The sequence below is a fragment of the Muscardinus avellanarius genome (genome assembly GCF_963383645.1).
Source record: "Muscardinus avellanarius genome assembly, chromosome: 6".
Classification (NCBI taxonomy): Eukaryota; Metazoa; Chordata; class Mammalia; order Rodentia; family Gliridae; genus Muscardinus; species Muscardinus avellanarius.
Genome location: NC_137791.1, coordinates 64,454,423 through 64,472,857, shown reverse-complemented (window position 1 = coordinate 64,472,857; position 18,435 = coordinate 64,454,423). Strand labels below are relative to the sequence as shown.

General features: G+C 46.5%; 1 protein-coding gene across 1 annotated transcript; it reads left to right on the top strand.

Annotated features, from left to right (window-relative positions):
• Positions 1-15,995: 15,995 nt before the first annotated feature.
• On the top strand, positions 15,996-17,412 carry LOC308263906 (actin, cytoplasmic 1-like; the record flags this gene model as incomplete). The annotated part of the gene is made up of 1 exon (XM_080697047.1): positions 15,996-17,412. The coding sequence occupies one exon, from the start codon at positions 15,996-15,998 to the stop codon at positions 17,121-17,123; it is 1,128 nt and encodes a 375-aa protein (XP_080553173.1). The 3' UTR covers positions 17,124-17,412.
• Between the last annotated feature and the right edge of the window lie 1,023 nt (positions 17,413-18,435).

The window sequence follows — 18,435 nt, the reverse complement described above, 5'->3', positions numbered from 1 at the left end:
GATGGCATTTATTCTGGGCATGGGCAAAGTGGCCGTGGGGTCTGGCCTGACTCTCTCCTCTACCCACTCCGCAAGCCTGCTCTCCATATCGCCTTAGATCAGGGCTAGAATAGATCCAGACTGGGTGATTACATCCAGGAGCTTATCAGTCTTCCTCCTTGCCATTTCCCCACTATTCCAGAATTCTCTAATGATGTTTCTTTCTCTGATGAAAGTGTTTTATCTATTTGGAAAATATTTTGGCAAGAATTCTGCATATTTTAATGTGATGGTTGTTATTCTAAAAGCGCAAAGTTTAAAACTTATTTTTAATATAAGTGCTCTAACTTGAGCATAAAGGAACCACTAACTCAACTCTTTCCAGGGCTGTTTAAGAGCGTCTGAGCTTCTACACATTTAGCTTATCTAATCACCCCCAAAGTCCTCATGACACTAGCAAAGGCTTTCATTGGTCACAGAGACAAGATGAACTCTCACATAAAACACTGTACATTACAAAGGCAGAACCAGGTCTCGAAATATTCCTGAGGAAGTACAGGACTGGATGTCTGTCTGCTTTGATGTCTGTCTCCGATTATAGACTAACTGCATAGACAGCTTTGTCTCAGGGATGGAACATTATTCTTAATAAAGCTAAATAAGAGAATATTTCTGAGTACCATTATACATAATAAAATTAGGTGAAGAGTAGAGAAATTAGATTAGACACAACAATTCAACCAATATCTTTACATATACATTAAACAGCTTTTGCATGTGCTAACAGACAGCCTATCCTCCTAGACTTAGGACCGTGTGTGCTCTCTCCTCTCCTTTTTAAATGAGGGGGAATGAGTGCTGGATGCACAGCAATGCATCCCTCCTGCCCACATACCTCCAGAGGCTGCCATGCCAAGTAGGGATTCCCTCTGGGCAGCCTCAGGCCACTAGAGTGGGGCTCTAGGATTATTTTTTATCAAGATGCTATGAAACTAACCTTATGTAGACAAGTAGATCAGTCCCACGAGTTGTTGGGAGCATCATGCATGTTAAGTAGAGCAAACTGAAGCTTAGGGGACTTTAGTAACTCGTCCAACTACAAAACTACACCACACCTCCAATCCAGCACACAAAAGCAACCTCCATGTGTACATGTACGGACACATTCATCACATAGGAAAAGCCAATGTTAAGGATTGGCACTAATCCCCTATAACTGGATTCTCTGCTGATTTTGAAGTATGGGGTGTAGGCTATTTGAGGGAAAATTAAAGCAGACACAGGGAAAATAGGCAGAGTTGAGTAGTAGGAACTTGGACCGCAGATTTCCATGTGGACCACTTTTTCTTTGATTAAGGCCCCTTTTCTTCAGCATGTCTTTGACAGAGGCTGTTGAGTAATTAACACCATTTCTGGGTTGACTGACAGAGAGCCAAGGAAGGAGGCCACCTGGGATGCACCACACAGCTAAGACTGCAGCAGAAGAAAGAGGAGCCTCCAGTGGGTTCCAGCCCTTTAGAGTGGGGCATCAGAGGCTGTTATGGAGGTGGGGTCAGGCAGGCTGTGTCCTAAGAGAAGATTTTGTTGACCATGGCGGAGATTCAGCAAGCCAAATAAGAAATCCAAAAGTGGGAGGGGGCCGATCATGAAAGATTTTGCTTGACTTTAATACCAAACATTGTCATCTTCAATGTGGGCCCTGACACCTTACCTGCTGAAGCCTTGTGCACCTGAATATGGGTGTCTCACAATGGCCTGCAGCAGGACAGATGACATGGTCCAGGACATGTCACCCCTGGAGAGCCAAGCCTGAGGCCCAGCAGGCCTCTAGGCTTAGCTACCAGTGCAGGTTTGAGGGAAGAAGACTATGTCAACACTGTGAGTCAATCTGCCGGCTGGAGTATGGGAAAGTGTGTGCTGTCAATGAGTCCTGCTCTCTGTCCTGCAGGCACAGCCTGCAATGGGGTGGAGACAGGTGGCTGAGCTAAGCTAGTGCGCCTGCTTGCTCTTGCTTCCTCCTCAGATTCAGAACAAAAGACAGCTAAGCCCTTTTCATGCTGGGCAATTTGTTGTGGCTCCAACACCTCCCAAGATCAACCCTGCTCGGCCCCAGATGTTCCCAGGGCAGGAGAGCTCTTCGAAATCTCTCTCATAGACATTTCTGAGAATGACAACCTCCCCGCACCAATTCTGGTGAGTCCCACCCCCACCTTCTGTAGCCTTCTGAGGAGAGAAAACGAGTCCACATGTTCTTATCCAGTCCTCCCCCGAGATGGAGCAATCTTAGGCCCTGGCCTGGGCCAAGCGGCTTGTATGTCACTTCAAAGACTGGAGGCTCTGCAGAGCAGTAGCACATTCCGCTTTTGCCTGGTCCATGGCTCCAGCAAAGCCCACATGCCCTGCTCCACAGGGGAGGAGGACCTGGGTGTGAATCCTGGAGTCCAACCTCCTCCTCTTCCTCCTCCTCCTCTTCCTCCTGCCTTCTCTTTCTTCCCCTCCTCAACCACCTTCTCCTCCTCTTCATTTTCCTTTCTCCTCCTCATACTTTTCCTCCACCTCTTCCTGGAGTCCAACCTCCTCCTCCTCCTCTGCCTACTCCTTCTCCTCCTCTTCCTCTTCCTCCTCCTCTTCCTCCTCCTCTTCCTCCTCCTCTTCCTCCTCCTCTTCCTCCTCCTTCTCTTCTTCCCCCCTCAACCTTTTTCTCCTCCTCTTTCTCCTTTCTCCTCCTCCTACTTTTCCTCCACCTCTTTCATGTCCTCTTCTTCCTCCTCTTCCTCCTTCAATTCCTCCTCCTCAACCTCCTTCTTCTCTTCTTCTTTCTCTTCTTCTCCTTTCTCCTCCTCCTTTTCCTCCACCTCTTCCATCTCCTCTTCTTCTTCCTCCTCTTCCTCTTTCTCCTCCTCATCTTCCTACTACTTTTTTCCCTCTTCTCATTCTCCTCCTCCTCCTCCACTTTCTCCTCCTCCACTTCCTCCTCGTCCTCCACTTTCTCCTCCTCTTCCTGCTCCTTTTCCTCCTGCTCCTCTTCCTCCTCCTCCTCCTCTTCCATCTCCTTCTCCTTTGCCCCCTTCTCCTCCTTCTCTTCCTCCACCACCTCCTCCTCTTCCTCCTCCTACACCTCCTCCTCCTCTTTCTCCTCCTTCTTCTCCTTCTCCCACTCTTCTTCCACCTCTTCCTCCTGCTTCTTTTCCTCCTCATCATCACCATCCACCTCCTCCTTCTACTCCGACCCCTTCTCCTCCTCCTTCTCCTTCTCTTTCTCCTCCTGCTCTTCCTCCTCTTTTCCTCCTCTTGTTTCTCCCCCTCCTCCTCCTCCACATCCCCCTCCTTCACCCTTTCTCATCTCCCTTCTTCTCCTCCTCTTCCTCCTCCATCTCCTCACCCCGTCCTCCTCTCCGTTCTCCTCCTCCTCTTCTCCTTCTCTTTCTACTCCTCTTCCTCCTTCTCTTTCTACTCCTCTTCCTCCTCCTCCTTCTCCTCCTCCTTCTCCTCCTCCTCCTCCTCCTCCTCCTCCTCCTCCTCTTCCTCCTCCTCCTCCTCCTCCCCCTCCTCCTGTTTCTTCCCCTTCAGTATCTGCCTTAACTCCAGCTTTAAAGAGTATAGAAAAACCAAGAAAGGGACATGGGCTTGCAGTTACTTGAAGAGAAATGGCAAAGTGGACATGACTATGGCAAGAAGATTTTCACCTTGGGAAGGGTGTCCATGCTGGAGACCCAAGAGAAAGAACATTGAGGGGGGTCTCGAGAAAGAGGAGTTGGATTTAAACATGTCAGCTCTCTGGAAAAGAAATCTATGCAAACAACATTTAAAATGTCTCAGGGTAGAAACTTAGAGTGAAGAATGTTAAGAAAATATGTTTACAGGCAAAAAGTAAATTGAAAACCTACCTGCCCCCTAGGCTCTGGAAACCTGGCTCAGCCGGCTTCTGTTGTCAGGAGGCAGGCTGGCATTCAGCTCGTGAACATAAAACACCATGTCTCTTCTGTCCTTTTCTATAGGACATGCTGTCCGTGCTCATCAAGAAAGGGCCGCTGACAGAGGGCATCTTCAGAAGGCCAGGCAGCATAAGTTCCCGCATGGCCCTGAAGCAAAGGCTGAATTCTGGAGACAGAGTCAACTTTGACAGAGAGTCTGTCCTCGTGGTGGCCGATGTCTTAAAGGTAGGAAGGTCCATGTATCAACAGATATGAATACACCTCGCCGCCTAGGGCAGCATGCCGTTTGCTCCATTACGAGGACTCAAGAGCAGCAATGGGCAGGAGAAAATGAATCCTAAAACTAAAAGACATGTGTGTCACACAGTCCAAACCCATGGAGGTTACCTGGCTTGCTTTATTTTATTTGGCACTGGGGATTGGACTCAGGAGCATTCTACCTTTGAGCTATGCCCCTTTTCATTTTTGTTTTGAAAAATAATTTTCCCAGTCACCAAGGATCTTGCTAAGTTGCTGAGGTTGGCCTTGAACGTGCCGTTCTCCTGCTTTGGCCTCCCAAGTACTGGATCACAGGCATGCACCACCACACCCAGCTGCTGCTTGGGTTACCGAAAGCCTCATGTGTTAGATACACTTGCTGGGTGATTATACCACCCTTCCATCTTTACTTCTCACTCCATAAAATAAGAATACATTCAATAATAATACTAGTGGAACAAGTTTTTATTATTTTATTGATAACATTCAATAGTCATAAATTTCAAGTCATACACCAACACTCTACAATGTTTGCAAAAACAGGTATCTTGCGTTTGACTTCCTCATGCCTTCCTAATGAAGGCATACTAATTTGTATACGTTTTGTATCCAAAAGACATTCTTAATTTGGAACCTAGTTATAAAATTTGTCCAACATGAGAGAACATTTGTCTCAGAATGGATTAGAAGATGCTCAGGGCCAGCGAAACCCGCCTGTGCCATCACCATGCCACCCCCTCCCAGACCTTACCCTGCAGTGTTGCAGGGCCACCACCTTTGGTGCCTTCCCTCCTACTTACCGCCTCGCTCAGCATTGGCATGCTCACCCAGCACCCACAGTTCACTTACACAATGACCAGCCGCCACTCTGAACCTCTTCTCTAAATCCCATAGGCCACATGAGTACAGAAGCAACAATGTATTCCAATTCTGAAAATTCAATAGATTTATGCCAAAAGTAGGTACGTTTTGAGATGATGCTGCTAAACAGAAAACACCTGGGTACATTTCTACAAGAGGAAATAACCTGACAGAAAAAGAATTGTATCACCCTCTGGTAGTGGCAACAGCCAAAATAGAAACCTGGTAACATGGTAATGAGGACCAAAAGTTCTTGAAGTTATCTTAGAATCTCTTCCTGGATCTTACTGTATTCCCGTAAGTGGTCATCTGCATGAGGAACTGCTGGCCACAGGTATATATATAGTGACTTGCAGCCAACCATAGCTGTGCTGGGACCCAGAATTACATCCTGGTTGTGCACATAACAGGGCAGATGGCGCTTTCTATGAGCTATACCGACAAAAGTGTCTGAACTCTCCAAATGGATTTAAAATTACCCATCTCCAGACTTTCCAATCTTTGCCCAACAGTACCCTGTCAGATACTTGGAGCTTGCTGTCCAGAGATGAATGTGTGGGCAGAGCCACACTGGATTTGCTATTGAGCCCCTGTAAGCAGTGGTCCAGCACCAAATGCCCTGGGCAGTTTTGCCTGGGTCATATTCTAGAGTCACCACCCAGCTCCACAATGGACTGCTGACGGGGGACTAGAGGAGAGAACCCACTCTGAAGGCATGTAGGTTTAGTCCCATCAAACAAAGGTGCTTCCATGCCCCCAAAACTCCAGAGCCAGCCACAGTAGGAGCAGATTCTCTCTGCACATGTGGGTACCCCCTGTGAGAAAGTGACCCCCATGACAAAACTGTATGCCATAATGCAGTGGGCTGCAAAATTGTGTCCACACTTGACCCCATGCTCAACATGAGGCCTGGAATTAGCAGCAGCTCACTCGGGATGACTGTGAGTGAACAGCTACTGGATTATAACCACAGTAGCTACCTAGAGGTACTTCCTGAGCTAGTTACAATGAGGGGAGTTTGGGTCTATGTAGTAAGACCAGTGAAACAAGTTGGAAACTTGGGCAGACAGCCAACAATCTGTTGCCTACAAGTTCAGAGAGTTGAGTTTTTCCATAGTTAAGAGAAATGACAGATGAAGCTCCGATGAGTGTTCTCCCAAGGAGCACACAGAGCTCAAGAGCAAAGGCCCAGCCTTGCTGAAGACCCATGCATGAGCGCCTGGGGCTGTGTGAAGTACATTTGTTTCACAACCTTCATGACTGGGCATCAGAAGCACGGCATCCAAAGAAACAAGCAAATTGTGTATACTTAAGTCTTCTATGAAAACCAAGAAGACTCAGGCCGAGTCATCACCTGGCCTCATCAGTCTGTACTGGTTTGCTTGAATGTCCCTACAGAGGGAGTTTTGGGTGAGGGGAGACTACCTTTATTCTCACCAGAGTCTGCGTCTACTCTTTATGGTTCTAGTTTTATTTGGAATGAATCCATGCACCTGCTTCTGAGTGAGCCAGGTAGTCGTAGGTCACATTTGTGTAGCTGTGGAAGGAACTGGGGACTAAACTGAAATTCCTCATTCAATGGTTTCTTTGTAATTGCTCCAATATACTTACAATTTCTTCACACAACCAATATTATTTTTCTGTGTAAGGATTTTCTTCGACATATCCAAGGAAGTGTATTCTCCTCCAATCTCTATGAAAAATGGCTCAGTGTTGTTGAGAATAGAAGTGAGGAGGAAAAAGTAGCCACAGCAAAGAGGTAAGTGCAGCAAGAACTCCCGTGACTGGGCTCAGATCAAAGCCAGCACGCCTTGGAAGAGCTCCGGCTTGTGTCTTAGTTTTGTCCACTAAAATCCTGGCTGGTGCCCCAGTTTTGAGGCAAAGAGCGTGCCTCTCCTGATGGCCTGGATATGGACTCCTTGGCCCAGGCACACATTTTGAACATAAGATGACAGCAAGGGATGGATCCATTAACAAAACCTTGTTAGATGCTTAATTAACCAGACAAGTTCACCTTGGCTCAGGAACTGAGTTCAGGGAAACATTTTTGTACCCGTTCATGCCTGAGCTGTGTGTTTTAGGTACCAGGTAACTTCTGTGCTCTTACCGAGATTTTATGCTGGAATCTCTACCATATAAAAGAAGGAAAACCTTTAAATTTAATTTAATTTTTAAACTCATCAGGTTTTAGTTGAACACATTCTCGAATGTTACAGGAGTGTTCTGTTTTGTTTGGTTTGGTTTGGTTTGGTTTGGTGTGGTGTGGTGTGATATGGTTTGGTGGTACTGGGGGGGGGGAACCCAGAGACTTTCTTCCTCTGGCATATACTCTCAGATCTATTTTATATTTTATTTGGAAACAAGATGTCACTAAGTTTCTAAGAGCCTCACTAAGTAGCTGATGCTGGCTTCAAATCTGTGGTATTCTCCTGTCTCAGCCTCCCAAGTGCAGAGATTACAAGCATGCGCCACCACTACCGGCTACAGGAGTGTTACAAGTATTTATACTCAGTTAGCTATTAATCAAAGTTGCCCAAGTTGAAACACATTGTAGTGATTTGGGGAAGAGGTTATTAGCTTATATTCTTCCTTTCTTTTGTATTTTAATTGAGTTGTACAAACAGTAGACCAAAGCACTCGGTTCTCTTTTTCTGGATTTGAAGCTTCCTAGTAGAATGACTTGCTGTAAAGTTCGTTTTTCTCTTCAGTCTTTTAGAACAGCTACCAAAGGCCAACGCCCTGCTCCTGAGGGGCCTTTTTGGAGTGTTGCACAGCATTGAGCAGCATTCAACTTCCAACGGGATGACGGCCTACAACTTATCAGTGTGCATTGCCCCGAGCATCCTTTGCCTGCAGAGGGCTAACAGCTCACATCTACTAAACGAATTGGCAAAAAAGGTAACGAGTTCTCTTATTTGTATGCCCTGGAAAGCAGAGTCCCACTTGGAACCTTGGACGTTCAGGATACTTCTGGCAGACCTATTTTTAAAATACACCCTGGAATCACGCTACTCTGGAATGGCAGTCAAAAACCTCCTACATGGAGGTGTGGGAAGGAGAACTGAGAGAGTCTCTTGTTTCCCATTTGGAAGACAGAGCACTAGATTGACCAAACCTCAGAGCAGAAGGTAGTTTGACGTGAGAGGAAAGGGTGTGGCCCTTGGAGACCAGTCATTCCCTGCCCCACTGGCTGATTCAATGGTAAGGGATGTGTATCCTGGAAATATCTCCAAGTCACAGCCTCCTCACCTGCTCTGTGGCTGCAGTAACATACTCAGCTGCTCTGGGCACTACTGTCTGGCTTTCAAAGAACCAAGGGCTCCATCTATACAGCCTTCTCTCTGCCAGCTATGGTTCCTTTAGTGAAATATGTGACTACTGTTTTCTGTTAGATTCCCATCACTATTGCAAAATACCTGAGATAACTTTTAACAAGAATAGATTTATTTGGTTTGCAGGCCATGACTGATTGGCCTGTTTGGTTGCGTTAGGACCGGTGTCGTTGGTCCATTATGGTGGGAATGAATTACAGCAAAACCTCAGGCAAAGAAGCAGAGACATTCTTTGCAGAGGCACGCCCCCATTAACCTAAATACCTCCCGTGAGGTCCCATCTCTTAAAATTCTCCAGGGTGACCAAACTTTCCATACATGTGCCTTTGGGGGACTTTGACATTTGAAGGATGGCACATTTTGTCTTTGTTACTAGAATGAGAAACCATATTAAAAACATCCTAGGACATACTAATAAAGCTCCCACATGCCTATCAAGGCCATGGCTCTTCCCCATGCATACCTAGAAAGCAGCTGAAGCAAGGTGGTTGTGCACGGACAGGCTGCAGCTGACTGGCACGTTTCCTGTCCCCCAACCCCGTCCCTCACCAAGACCCACAGAAAATCTCTGCTTTTCGAGTTTAAGCCCAAGAAGCGAATTTCATAAGTTTTCATGTATTGGAAATTTTTATCAAGTTGAATAACAGAACTTCCTGTGGAGGTGACTTGAAAATTATCCTACTTAAATTGTAAAATCGTGCATATAAAAGTGTTGGCAATAAAAAGTGTGTCAAATTATAAGTATAGTCTACTAATTGTATTTTAAGGTCTGTCTTCAAAATACTCCTGAAAGTATAATTGTTTCCTCTAGAGGAAACTGTTTTTTATACTAACTGAATTTTTCTCAGAATTCTAAATTTCACACTTTTATTAGCTCTGAGACTCCTCTGTGATATGTGATTTATAGCATGATCTTTTCTCTTTTGTGCCCCAGATTGCTCTTGTGCAGTTTCTCCTTGAAAATTGTGTCGGCATATTTGGAGATGTCAGTTCTGTTTTCGGAGAGAGCTCTAAAGCCTGTGACAGCAGCCAGGAGACTTCTGTCGCTCTGAAAAGTATCCTGGGTGGCTCTGGTGAGGAGGGGAGAGGGAGGGTCCTGGGAGATGCAGGGTGCAGGGAATGCTGTCCTGGACTGGGATGTTTTCAGCACGCCACCATACCTGTTCACCAGGCAGCTCACACATCTGGGGTTCCTAGGACAGGAGGAGGTCCTGAGTTTAAGCAGTGGCTGGTGGAAACATAATGTCATCAAGACATGTCACTGTAGGGTTCAGGATTAGGGAACCCTTCCAAACTAAGTCACATGGGACCTCACCTGTATGAGCTGGAGGTTCTGGGGCTGGCACCTAAGACATGGGTCTGGGATGCTGCCTGTTCCCCATTCTCCCACTGCAGTGATTCCAGAATGCTTTGGAACCATTGTAAAGAGTGGCATCACCGAAAGATGACTTGACACCCACTTTCCCAGAGGATCACTCTGGGGCCACTGTTTACCACTGGTCTCTTCATATCTAAAATAGGAAAAACATAATCTCTAAGTCTCAGGGAGCTGTAAGGATTGGAAAGTAAGATAATGGCTGTAAAACAAACGTTTTTGACATGATTGAGGTACAATATAGAGAAGATTAGCATGGTCCCAGTGCAAGGAAGACATGCAGATTCTTACTAAAGCCACATGACTGGGGCTGGTCCAAGTGTCCCTGGAACCTCGCACAACTAGCTTCCAGAATTCGCTTTAGAGTGGAGTTGAGCTTTAGAACCTGAGGACATGTTTTACAAGTCTCTCCACCTTTTTTGCCATTTCTTGGTTTTGTGATGTTGCATCATGGTCCTGAGGAAATCTTTAGGAAACTTTCTTTCATCAGGAATTGAGGTGAGTGTAGGACCTGAGAATGTTTATGCCAAGACAGCTTTCTGTTCTCCATTCAGCTGAGAAGAAAGAAGAGCCTGATGTATCCAAGCCAGTGAGAAGAGTGAAGTTCAAAATGGTAAGAAAATATGTTTACAGGCGACAAGTAAATTGAAATCCTGCCTGCCCCCTGGGCTCTGAAAACCTGGCTCAGCTGGCGTCTGTTGTCAGGAGGCAGGCTGGCATTCAGCTCGTGCACATAAAACACCATGTCCCTTCTGTCTTTTTCTATAGGACATGCCATCCGTGCTCAATGAGAAAGGGCCGCTGACAGAGGGCATCTTCAGCGGGCCAGGCAGCATAAGTTCCCGCATGACCCTGAAGCAAAGGCTGAATTCTGGAGACAGAGTCAACTTTGACAGAGGGTCTGTCCTCGTGGTGCCCGCTGTATTAAAGGTAGGAAGGTCCATGTATCATCCGATATGAATACACCTCGCCGCCTAGGGCAGCATGCCGTTTGCTCCATTACGAGGACTCAAGAGCAGCAATGGGCAGGAGACTATGAATCCTAAAACTGAAAGACCTGTGTGTCACACAGTCCAAACCCATGGAGGTTACCTGGCTTGCTTTATTTTATTTGGCACTGGGGATTGGACTCAGGAGCATTCTACCTCTGAGCTATGCCCCTTTTCATTTTTGTTTTGAAAAAGAATTTTTCCAGTCACCAAGGATCTTGCTAAGTTGCTGAGGTTGGCCTTGAACGTGCCGTTCTCCTGTTTTGGCCTCCCAAGTACTGGATCACAGGCGTGCACCACCACACCCAGCTGCTGCTTGGGTTACCGAAAGCCTCATGTGTTAGATACACTTGCTGGGTGATTATACCACCCTTCCATCTTTACTTCTCACTCCATAAAATAAGAATTCAGTCTGTAATAATACTAGTGGAACAAGTTTTTATTATTTTATTGATAACAATCAATAGTCATAAATTTCAAGTCCTACACCAATACTCTACAATGTTTGCAAAAACAGGCATCTTGCGTTTGATTTCCTCATGCCTTCCTAATGAAGGCATACTAATTTGTATACGTTTTGTATCCAAAAGACATTCTTAATTTGGAACCTAGTTATAAAACTTGTCCAACATGAGAAAACATTTGTCTCAGAATGGATTAGAAGATGCTCAGGGCCAGCGAAACCCGCCTGTGCCATCACCATGCCACCCCCTCCCTGACCTTACCTTGCAGTGTTGCAGGGCCGCCACCTTTGGTGCCTTCCCTCCTCCTTACCGCCTCGCTCAGCATTGGCATGCTCACCCGGCGCCCACAGTTCACTTACACAGTGACCAGCCGCCACTCTGAACCTCTTCTCTAAATCCCATAGGCCACATGAGTACAGAAGCAACAATGTATTCCAATTCTGAAAATTCAATAGATTTATGCCAAAAGTAGGTACGTTTGGAGATGATGCTGCTAAACAGAAAACACCTGGGTACATTTCTACAAGAGGAAATAACCTGACAGAAAAAGAATTGTATCACCCTCTTGTAGTGGCAACAGCCTAAATAGAAACCTGGTAACATGGTAATGAGGACCAAAAGGTTCTTGAAGTTATCTTAGAATCTCTTCCTGGATCTTACTGTATTCCCATAAGTGGTCATCTGCATGAGGAACTGCTGGCCACAGGTATATATAAATATATAAACATATATATATATATACTTGCAGCCAACCATAGCTGTGCCGGGACCACAGCATGACATCCTGGTTGTGCACATAACAGGGCAGATGGCGCTTTCTATGAGCTATACCGACAAAAGTGTCTGAACTCTCCAGAAGGATTTAGAATTACCCATCTTCAGACTTCCCAATCTTTGCCCAACAGTACCCTCTCAGATAACTGGAGCTTGCTCTCCAGAGATGAATGTGCGGGCAGATCCACACTGGATCTGCTACTGAGCTCCTGTAAGCAGTGGTCCAGCACCAAACGCCCTGGGCAGTTTTGCCTGGGTCATATTCTAGAGTCACCACCCAGCTCCACAATGGACTGGGGCCCAGGGGACTAGAGGAGAGAACCCACTCTGAAGGCATGTAGGTTTAGTCCCATCCAACAAAGGTGCTTCCACGCCCCCAAACCTCCAGAGCCAGCCACTGTAGGAGCAGATTCTCTCTGCACATGTGGGTACCCCCTGTGAGAAAGTGACCCCCATGGCAATACTGTATGCCATAATGCAGTGGGCTGCAAACTTGTGTCCACACTTGACCCCATGCTCAACATGAGGCCTGGAATTAGCAGCAGCTCACCCGGGATGACTGTGAGTGAACAGCTACTGGATTATAACCACAGTAGCTACCTAGAGGTACTTCCTGAGCTAGTTACAATGAGGGGAGTTTGGGTCTATGTAGTAAGACCAGTGAAACAAGTTGGAAACTTGGGCAGACAGCCAACAATCTGTTGCCTACAAGTTCAGAGAGTTGAGTTTTTCCATAGTTAAGAGAAATGACAGATGAAGCTCCGATGAGTGTTCTCCCAAGGAGCACACAGAGCTCAAGAGCAAAGGCCCAGCCTTGCTTGAAGACCCATGCATGAGCGCCTGGGGCTGTGTGAAGTTCATTTGTTTCACAACCTTCATGACTGGGCATCAGAAGCACGGCATCCAAAGAAACAAGCAAATTGTGTATACTTAAGTCTTCTATGTAAACCAAGAAGACTCAGGCCGAGTCATCACCTGGCCTCATCAGTCTGTACTGGTTTGCTTGAATGTCCCTACAGAGGGAGTTTTGGGTGAGGGGAGACTACCTTTATTCTCACCAGAGTCTGCGTCTACTCTTTATGGTTCTAGTTTTATTTGGAATGAATCCATGCACCTGCTTCTGAGTGAGCCAGGTCGTCGTAGGTCACATTTGTGTAGCTGTGGAAGGAACTGGGGACTAAACTGAAATTCCTCATTCAATGGTTTCTTTGTAATTGCTCCAATATACTTACAATTTCTTCACACAACCAATATTATTTTTCTGTGTAAGGATTTTCTTCGACATATCCAAGGAAGTGTATTCTCATCCAATCTCTATGAAAAATGGCTCAGTGTTGTTGAGAAAAGAAGTGAGGAGGAAAAAGTCGCCACAGCAAAGAGGTAAGTGTAGCAAGAGCTCCCGTGACTGGGCTCAGATCAAAGCCAGCACGCCTTGGAAGAGCTCCGGCTTGTGTCTTAGTTTTGTCCACTAAAATCCTGGCTGGTGCCCCAGTTTTGAGGCAAAGAGCGTGCCTCTCCTGATGGCCTGGATATGGACTCCTTGGCCCAGGCACACATTTTGAACATAAGATGACAGCAAGGGATGGATCCATTAACAAAACCTTGTTAGATGCTTAATTAACCAGACAAGTTCACCTTGGCTCAGGAACTGAGTTCAGGGAAACATTTTTGTACCCGTTCATGCCTGGGCTGTGTGTTTTAGGTACCAGGTAAGTTCTGTGCTCTTACCGAGATTTTATTCTGGAATCTCTACCATATAAAAGAAGGAAAATCTTTAAATTTAATTTAATTTTTAAACTCATCAGGTTTTAGTTGAACACATTCTCGAATGTTACAGGAGTGTTTCTGATTTGTTTTGTTTGGTTTGGTTTGGTTTCGTGTGGTGTGGTGTGGTGTGGTGTGGTATGGTATGGTTTGGTGGTACTGGGGGGGGGAACCCAGAGACTTTCTTCCTCTGGCATATACTCTCAGATCTATTTTATATTTTATTTGGAAACAAGATGTCACTAAGTTTCTAAGAGCCTCACTAAGTAGCTGATGCTGGCTTCAAATCTGTGGTATTCTCCTGTCTCAGCCTCCCAAGTGCAGAGATTACAAGCATGCGCCACCACTACCGGCTACAGGAGTGTTACAAGTATTTATACTCAGTTAGCTATTAATCAACGTTGCCCAAGTTGAAACACATTGTAGTGATTTGGGGAAGAGGTTATTAGCTTATATTCTTCCTTTCTTTTGTATTTTAATTGAGTTGTACAAACAGTAGACCAAAGCACTCGGTTCTCTTTTTCTGGATTTGAAGCTTCCTAGTAGAATGACTTGCTGTAAAGTTCGTTTTTCTCTTCAGTCTTTTAGAACAGCTACCAAAGGCCAACGCCCTGCTCCTGAGGGGCCTTTTTGGAGTGTTGCACAGCATTGAGCAGCATTCATCGTCCAATGGGATGACGGCCTACGACTTATCAGTGTGCATTGCCCCGAGCATCCTTTGCCTGCAGAGGGCTAACAGCTCACATCTACAAAACGAATTGGCAAAAAAGGTAACGAGTTCTCTTATTTGTATGCCCTGGAAAGCAGAGTCCCACTTGGAACCTTGGACGTTCAGGATGCTTCTGGCAGACCTATTTTTAAAATACACCCTGGAATCACGCTACTCTGGAATGGCAGTCAAAAACCTCCTACATGGAGGTGTGGGAAGGAGAACTGAGAGAGTCTCTTGTTTCCCATTTGGAAGACAGAGCACTAGATTGACCAAACCTCAGAGCAGAAGGTAGTTTGACGTGAGAGGAAAGGGTGTGGCCCTTGGAGACCAGTCATTCCCTGCCCCACTGGCTGATTCAATGGTAAGGGATGTGTATCCTGGAAATATCTCCAAGTCACAGCCTCCTCACCTGCTCTGTGGCTGCAGTAACATACTCAGCTGCTCTGGGCACTACTGTCTGGCTTTCAAAGAACCAAGGGCTCCATCTATACAGCCTTCTCTCTGCCAGCTATGGTTCCTTTAGTGAAATATGTGACTACTGTTTTCTGTTAGATTCCCATCACTATTGCAAAATACCTGAGATAACTTTTAACAAGAATAGATTTATTTGGTTTGCAGGCCATGACTGATTGGCCTGTTTGGTTGCGTTAGGACCGGTGTCGTTGGTCCATTATGGTGGGAATGAATTACAGCAAAACCTCAGGCAAAGAAGCAGAGACATTCTTTGCAGAGGCACGCCCCCATTAACCTAAATACCTCCCGTGAGGTCCCATCTCTTAAAATTCTCCAGGGTGACCAAACTTTCCATACATGTGCCTTTGGGGGACTTTGACATTTGAAGGATGGCACATTTTGTCTTTGTTACTAGAATGAGAAACCATATTAAAAACATCCTAGGACATACTAATAAAGCTCCCACATGCCTATCAAGGCCATGGCTCTTCCCCATGCATACCTAGAAAGCAGCTGAAGCAAGGTGGTTGTGCACGGACAGGCTGCAGCTGACTGGCACGTTTCCTGTCCCCCAACTCCGTCCCTCACCAAGACCCACAGAAAATCTCTGCTTTTCGAGTTTAAGCCCAAGAAGCGAATTTCATAAGTTTTCATGTACTGGAAATTTTTATCAAGTTGAATAACAGAACTTGCTGTGGAGGTGACTTGAAAATTATCCTACTTTAAATGTAAAATCGTGCATATAAAAGTGTTGGCAATAAAAATTGTGTCAAATTATAACTATAGTCTACTAATTGTATTTTAAGGTCTGTGTTCAAAATACTCCTGAAAGTAAAATTGTTTCCTCTAGAGGAAACTGTTTTTTATACTAACTGAATTTTTCTCAGAATTCTAAATTTCACACTTTTATTAGCTCTGAGACTCCTCTGTGATATGTGATTTATAGCATGATCTTTTCTCTTTTGTGCCCCAGATTGCTCTTGTGCAGTTTCTCCTTGAAAGTTGTGTCGACATAGACTGCCGAGATCGCGTCCACCCCACGAGCACAGTTTCCTCGCCGCTCTGCCGCCACCGGTCCACACCCGCCACCCAGCTCACCATGGATGACGATATAGCTGCGCTCGTCGTTGACAACGGCTCCGGCATGTGCAAGGCCGGCTTTGCCGGTGACGATGCCCCCTGGGCCGTCTTCCCGTCCATCGTGGGGCGCCCACGGCACCAGGGCGTGATGGTGGGCATGGGCCAGAAGGACTCCTATGTGGGTGACGAGGCCCAGAGCAAGAGAGGCATCCTGACACTCAAGTACCCCATCGAGCATGGCATTGTCACCAACTGGGATGACATGGAGAAGATTTGGCATCACACCTTCTACAACGAGCTGCGTGTGGCCCCTGAGGAGCACCCGGTGCTGCTGACTGAGGCGCCACTGAACCCCAAGGCCAACCGTGAAAAGATGACCCAGATCATGTTCGAGACCTTTAACACTCCAGCCATGTATGTGGCCATCCAGGCTGTGCTGTCCCTGTACGCCTCTGGCCGTACCACTGGCATTGTGATAGACTCCGGTGACGGGGTCACCCACACAGTGCCCATCTACGAAGGGTACGCCCTTCCCCACGCCATCCTGCGTCTGAACCTGGCTGGCCGGGACCTGACAGACTACCTCATGAAGATTCTGACTGAGCGTGGCTACAGCTTCACCACCACAGCGGAGAGGGAAATTGTACGTGACGTCAAGGAGAAGCTGTGCTATGTTGCCCTGGACTTCGAGCAGGAGATGGCCACCGCAGCCTCCAGCTCCTCCCTGGAGAAGAGCTATGAGCTGCCTGATGGCCAGGTGATCACCATTGGCAACAAGCGATTCCGCTGCCCCAAGGCGCTCTTCCAGCCTTCTTTCCTGGGCATGGAATCCTGTGGCATCCATGAGACTACCTTCAATTCCATCATGAAGTGTGACGTTGACATCCGCAAGGACCTCTATGCCAACACAGTGCTGTCTGGCGGCACCACCATGTACCCAGGTATCGCTGACCGGATGCAGAAGGAGATCACAGCCCTGGCCCCCAGCACGATGAAGATCAAGATAATCGCTCCCCCTGAGCGCAAGTACTCCGTGTGGATCGGCGGCTCCATCCTGGCCTCGCTGTCCACCTTCAAGCAGATGTGGATCAGCAAACAAGAGTACGACGAATCCGGCCCCTCCATCGTCCACCGCAAATGCTTCTAGGCGGACTGTTACTTAGCTGCGTTACACCCTTTCTTGACAAAACCTAATGCGCAGAAAAAACGAGATCAGATTGGCATGGCTTTATTTGTTTCCTTTTTTTTTTTGTTTTGTTTTTTTTTGTTTTGGCGCTTTTGACTCAGGATTTAAAAACTGGAACAGTGAAGGTGACAGCAGTTGGTTGGAGCGAGCATCCCCAAAGTTCAACAATGTGGCCCAGGACTTTGATTGTACATTGTTCTTTTTTTATATAGTCATTCCAAATAATAGTGAGATGAATTGTTACAGGAAGTCCCTCGCCCTCCCAAATGCCGCACCACTCCTCTTCAAGGAAGATGGCCCAATCCTCGCCTGAGTCCACACAGGGAAGGTGACAGCATTGCTTGTGTGTAAATTATGTAATGCCAATTTTTTTAATCTTCACCTTAATACTTTTTTATTTTGTTTTATTTTGAATGGTCAGCCATCAAGGCCCCCCAACTTTTTGTCCCCCAACTTGAGATGGATGAAGGCTTTTGGTCTCCCTGGGAGTGGGCTGAGGTGTGGAGGCAGCCAGGGCTTACCTGTTACACTGATTTGAGACCAGTTCAATAAAGTGCACACCTTAAAAAAAAATTGTGTCAACATATTTGGAGATGTCAGTTCTGTTTTCAGAGAGTGCTCCACAGGCAGTGACAGCAGCCAGGAGACTTCTGTCGCTCTGAGGAGTATCCTGGGTGGCTCTGGTGAGGAGGGGAGAGGGAGGGTCCTGGGAGATGCGGGGGGCAGGGAATGCTGTCCTGGACTGGGATGTTTTCAGCACGCCACCATACCTGTTCACCAGGCAGCTCACACATCTGGGGTTCCTAGGACAGGAGGAGGTCCTGAGTTTAAGCAGTGGCTGGTGGAAACATAATGTCATCAAGACATGTAACTGTAGGGTTCAGGATTAGGGAACCCTTCCAAACTAAGTCACATGGGACCTCACCTGTATGAGCTGGAGGTTCTGGGGCTGGCACCTAAGACATGAGTCTGGGATGCTGCCTGTTCCCCATTCTCCCACTGCAGTGATTCCAGAATGCTTTGGAACCATTGTAAAGAGTGGCATCACCGAAAGATGACTTGACAACCACTTTCCCAGAGGATCACTCTGGGGCCACTGTTTACCAATGGTCTCTTCATATCTAAAATAGGAAAAACATAATCTCTAAGTCTCAGGGAGCTGTAAGGATTGGAAAGTAAGATAATGGATGTAAAATAAACGTTTTTGACATGATTGAGGTGCTGGGTGATTATACCACCCTTCCATCTTCTCACTCCATAAAATAAGAATACA